This window comes from Mizuhopecten yessoensis, unplaced genomic scaffold, assembly GCF_002113885.1.
Source record: "Mizuhopecten yessoensis strain PY_sf001 unplaced genomic scaffold, ASM211388v2 scaffold5193, whole genome shotgun sequence".
NCBI lineage: Eukaryota > Metazoa > Mollusca > Bivalvia > Pectinida > Pectinidae > Mizuhopecten > Mizuhopecten yessoensis.
Window position 1 is genome coordinate 374,129 of NW_018405926.1, and position 5,877 is coordinate 380,005.

The 5,877-nt window shown below is 34.1% G+C and overlaps 1 protein-coding gene across 1 annotated transcript in view; it reads right to left on the bottom strand.

Moving 5' to 3' along the window:
* The window catches only part of LOC110450368, a 17,312-nt gene extending 12,072 nt beyond the window's left edge, over positions 1 to 5,240 (bottom strand). Inside the window, exons 1-2 of the mRNA XM_021497850.1 lie at positions 5,202 to 5,240; positions 348 to 472 (exon numbers count right to left, since the gene is read on the bottom strand). Of these exons, the coding sequence (XP_021353525.1) occupies positions 348 to 472; positions 5,202 to 5,240 (164 nt within the window). The remainder of the gene's footprint in view (positions 1 to 347; positions 473 to 5,201) is intronic.
* Positions 5,241 to 5,877: the final 637 nt, after the last annotated feature.

Below are 5,877 nucleotides of genomic sequence, written 5' to 3' on the forward strand. Positions count from 1 at the left end.
GGGGGGATACGTCACGAAACACCTTATAATAACTACAGGCCAAACTGTCTCTGACAAAAAAATAGTAAAAAAATGTCAGGTTGTGAGGTAAGCATCCAATTTCATTACAGAATATATCACTAGACGAACACATAAACACTAGTTGCAATACGAGAATCGATATGTTCAAGTAAGGTTATGTGTCTTTAAATTTTGTGTACATTAGTTTATCTGGTTTCACTTACTGATAAAACCTTCAAAGATGAAGTTAATTTCTACGAACATGAATGCAGTTTATTTACAGTACACTTCACATTATAACTTTTTTTTACTTTCGGTACTGATAACGTACGAAATGAACTACTTACCGGCTGTCTGTGAGTGAGAAAGTGATGCTCAGGTTGCATGGACAACCTGAAGATCCCAATGATTCTCCGATTTTTGTCGAGTTCACTAGTTTGACTGTCATTGTTTCTGTTCCATATACGACTACCTGATTGATAGAAACACACCATTACGGATCCAACCAAAAACCTAGCTTATAATATTTAAAGTCCTGATTAATCTAGGATAAGTTTTAATTCAAAACGTTGTTGAGATGTTAGTCCTTGCAGCACCAGAGAATTTTGCAGACCACTTTTCAAAAAAGGGAAGCTATAATAAGGAAATTTAAAGTGCCACCCAACAAGGGTTGATTTTGACACGGTAACGCATGAAATGCATATTCACACTATCTGACATCGGGCTTAATAGTGCTTAGTGGCAAAAATTGAAAGTGGAACGCCAGTAAAGCAAAAGGGTAATAAGAGGTAATGCTTCGTCCCAGTAAGCGGAACTCTTAACACATTTTAAAAGTTGAAAAAGCGATTAACAAATGAAAAATAATATAATAATATACAAAAGAGAGAAAATGAAAGCAGTCCAAATAATCCAATGGGTGAAGTAAAATTTAAGTCGTCTCGTCCTCAAGGAGAAGTTACCAAAGACGATTCCTGATTCTGCACAAATGAGGTTCATGCCAAAATATTTACATTCTGTATGCTTAGACCCATTGACAAAAATTACATTCATAAATGCATAACACAGGTTTTCATAGAATCTCAGCACGTGGAAACTGATAGTAACCTGATCACACTGCGAAGTAATACACTACAAAAACTACTCACTCGGAACGACCGACCTAGATGCTTAATTCTTACATCTTAAAATATTATTGAACTGTGCTTTGTGAAATATCCACGTATTTACGTGTCCTGTGCTACAAATAAACATTGAATATGGAACTACATTTTGTTGTGTTATTGTTGTTGACGGTTGCTAAGATCTCTCACGATAGTGTCACATTTCCCCGCGAAAAAACACTGTTCTCGCCACTGCGTTGCACCCGTGTATAAGCAGGAACAAACCCTGTTTATTTGTTTTATTCGTTGTTATATCGATCCACTGAAAGGATTCGTCAATGTAAATATAAGGAATGATATTTATTTTTTCAACATTTATGAGGTCATAACAACAATGGGTTTTTGGACATATTTTACATGAATCGCTAACGCGATTCATTCAATATGTCCATAAACCCATTGTTGTTATGACCTCATAAATGTTGAAAAAATAAAAATCATTCCTTAAATAATAACATTCTGTATGCTTAGACCCATTGACAAAAATTACATTCATAAATGCATAACACAGGTGTTCATAGAATCTCAGCACGTGGGAACTGATAGTAACCTGATCACACTGCGTAGTAATACACTACAAAAACTACTCACTCGGAACGACCGACCTAGATGCTTAATTCTTACATCTTAAAATATTATTGAACTGTGCTTTGTGAAATATCCACGTATTCACGTGTCCTGTGCTACAAATAAACATTGAATATGGAACTACATTTTGTTGTGTTATTGTTGTTGACGGTTGCTAAGATCTCTCACGATAGTGTCACATTTCCCCGCGAAAAAACACTGTTCTCGCCACTGCATTGCACCCGTGTATAAGCAGGAACAAACCCTGTTTATTTGTTTAATTCGTTGTTATATCGATCCACTGAAAGGATTCGTCAATGTAAATATGAGGAATGATATTTATTTTTTCAACATTTATGAGGTCATAACAACAATGGGTTTTTGGACATATTTTACATGAAACGCGATTCATTCAATATGTCCATAAACCCATTGTTGTTATGACCTCATAAATGTTGAAAAAATAAAAATCATTCCTTAAGGATATGGCCAAAAAATAACATTTTTCCTGAAAAGTAAACTAGATATCTATAAATATAAATAACCAATGTTGTAAAAAGTGATCAATAGTTATATCTTTTCAAAAATGTATAAATAATCATATTCAACAATAAGTGAGAAAACGTTTGTGAATGAATGGTTGCCCTCCGAAGATGAGGACACATAATGTTCTGCGCTGAACCAAGGGACATTTTTTGGTGTGCAGTCTCCGACTCTGTTATCTGGTCAGAAAACACAAAAAAATGATACATCACCAGCAGAAACCAGAATGGTAGGAAGAGGGACTCTGCTCTACTTAGTAATAGCAATATGATGTCATCGTATATATTTGAGGCGAAAAAAAGAGTGATTACATTGATAGGTTTTGAAAAAAAAACAATAGATGAAAATAGTTTAACTACATTAACAAACTTTTCATACATAATTTGGAAATACATACACTTGAGGTAGACATTTTCCACAATAAGTGTATGTCTAAAGGAGCTATTGCCTGTATGTCAAACTGTTGCTAAATGATAATAGTTCCTTTGCATATTTCAGGAGGCTTTTTTCAAAGATCGTATAATCGATACTGGCAACTTTGTTATACACCTACCCCTATCCAATCCCCATTCCTCATAATGACAAGGATAGGTCTCTGCCGTTGAGACGAGACTAAGACGATAAGACAAGACCGACCAATATCAGACCAGACCGTGTTTTATAGAAACCCACGTAACAAGTTGAATTGCAGATATAGAGACCAACGTACAGATCAATTTACACGATTAAATTTGATATGAACTACATGTAAGGCTGGTGTAGCTTTGCATTACGTTGTCGGGTACGCATATCTTTATGAATGTAATTTTACAGTAAACCTAGCACCCGGGGTTTATGAGATAAGCGTAATAAAAAATACACGGATAACCTGAAATACTAATAACACAGAAGATAAACATCACACATGTATGTGATAGATCAGCAACAACATCCATAATGATAAGAAGAGGGGCCTTGGTCTTGTCAGTTACTCGAAAATAATAAACTTATACAAAAAATGATGATATATCAATATCTAAGTTGATGGAAATTCAGGTGTGACGTGATACCATGACAGGGGTACCCGTGCCAATGAAATGATAACTGATCTTCTGACGTAATAATCACAACACCTCAATGTTTATAGCGACGTACACCACATATAGTTACGTGCACATGAGAAATGTCCCTACCTTGAAATACCGCCAATCTCCCCTCTAACATACATGAAGATTAGATTATTGACCTCCACAAAGATTTTCTCAATCCTTCTAACCCGAAATTCTTGTGTGTTTTTTTTTACACAGAAACGGAATTTATGTTTGGAATCCGGAACAAACCGGCGATCGACGATTATACTTCAAATCAGTTTGTGAGATAGATTATTATATATCATGAACATTCGGAACACCTCGCATATGCTACCTAGCAAGAAAATGACGAAAGGGTATTCCGAATGATATTATTTATACACTGCGCACACTGATATTGAAATAAATAACACTTGAAATGCATTTTCCTTTCAAATCATAGTTCATCAAATCAAGTAATGAAACCATCCAATTAATCCATTTTAATGATTAGACGTCGTAAACGAGCTGGCGCTATTGTATTCAATTGACAGATAACTACATACACATCTTTTTAGTTGTAATTTTCCTATTTGCCTAACGATCGTGCCTTTTTTTGTAAGTTTAATGTATTACAGTTCATTACAGTTCGCAACACTGACATTGCATTGCTTTATATTTAGTTTATCCTGATAGCAACAGGTGTTTTCATTCAAAGCCTCTCATGATATATATTTATATACATATGTGATAACAATCGTTAAGTTTGCTGTGCTGGACAACTACCGCTGTGTCACGATCTACTTTCTGTACTAGGCAACACAGAACCTATCAGATCACAAAGTGGCAGAATGTATAAAACATGCTAAGGGAAATGAGTCCCTAATTAATATTGCTGTTCGACTTCACATGAACCCTTTTTCTTCAAATTGCGTCATTGTAATAAAATGAAATGAAAAACTCCATGAATCACCTTTGATTGATCATGAAACATATTTAATTGATCTGAAACATATATAATTGATCTGAAACATATTTAATTGATCTGAAAGCATCACACATGGCAGTCTGTGTAATAAACAAAAGAAGAATACCCGATTATCAACAAAACAGTCACTGAGAGGTAGTCAAAGTAAAAAAAATGACAGAAGTACATACTATATTCCTCTACTGTCAAAACAAAGGGACAAGAAAGCACTGTCAATGTCTGCAGTGTTTAGCCGGATAAAAGCACATCCCTGCTCATTTTCTCTTTTAAATAGTTTTCTGTAGAGTCAGGGACATAACGTTAGCTTATTTCATAATGATAAAACTTAATATATCGTAATGGTACCAATGGAGTATTTTTGTCGAAAAATAAACATTGAATAAAAAATCACATTTCAAGAAAAAAATATAATGACATGTTAGAATATTAAATAATACCGAGAGTGATAACAAAACTCAAACTCAAAATCGATACCCTTTGGGAAATTTGAATAAATTATATTGACCATGTAGTCCCTTTATACCCGTCCTGAAAATCAAAGAAATGATGAAAGAGCGCACAGTCTTCAAATGGGGATATTGATAAAGAAATTTTGGCCTGATAAATCTTCTCCTTCATGAAGTCACAACTTTCCTTTACAATCCTACATTGTTTAGTTACTTAGATTGTTTACATACTTCAAGTCACCTTTTATGTTATTATAACAAATACTCTGAAAAATAACTGTGCTGACAAGTTCAGTAACTGTTTGAGGAGAAAACTATTTCTGTGTTCGACTGGAAAGGTAATGTATCTTAAGACATAAATACAAAGCGGTTACCATATATTTAACGAACAATTGTTTACGGAAATGAGAAGCTGACCCCGTACAGACAGATCTTTAACAGTACTCACCATTGACAACAGAAAAATGAGAACCACAGCCGCCGCCATTTCTGAAGCCGGAAGATTTGATTTAACAAGGGCTGATTATGTACTAAGAAATAGGATATTCTTAGATCATCGTACTTTCCTGTTTGAGGCCCTCGGTAAGGTTTTTGTTATGGAACATGTAAGCTCGAACGACATAGGTTCATATACTGTGTAAATGTTTTCATATTAACATCATGTTATTATTGATGAATGACGGGAAAAGGTTTAGATAAGTTCGAATTTATTTATGACATATATATGACAAAAATGTAGATATATATATACTATTTAAATTTTAAGTCTATTTCATTAGCATTTTATTGTTGGTAAATCATGTGAAGAGATTAAGACAATATACAGGTTATTTTGGCTTATCTCTTGGCAAATCATTTCACAACCAAACACATTCTAACAATATGAGACTGTTTCGCCACATACATCAATCGATTAGGACCAGATGTTCATGTATGCAACACATACCAAAATAAACAAATGAATTCGAAAATTGATCCTTTTAAAATGGAACAGGACACTCTTCTTAGCATGGACCTCTTCACATGATTTATAAACAGTGACAAGTTTATCTACAAGGGTTTATATTCAATGAGATTACAACGTATACTGTTGCTAACTTTTCTACTTAATATCTTTTTGCTAC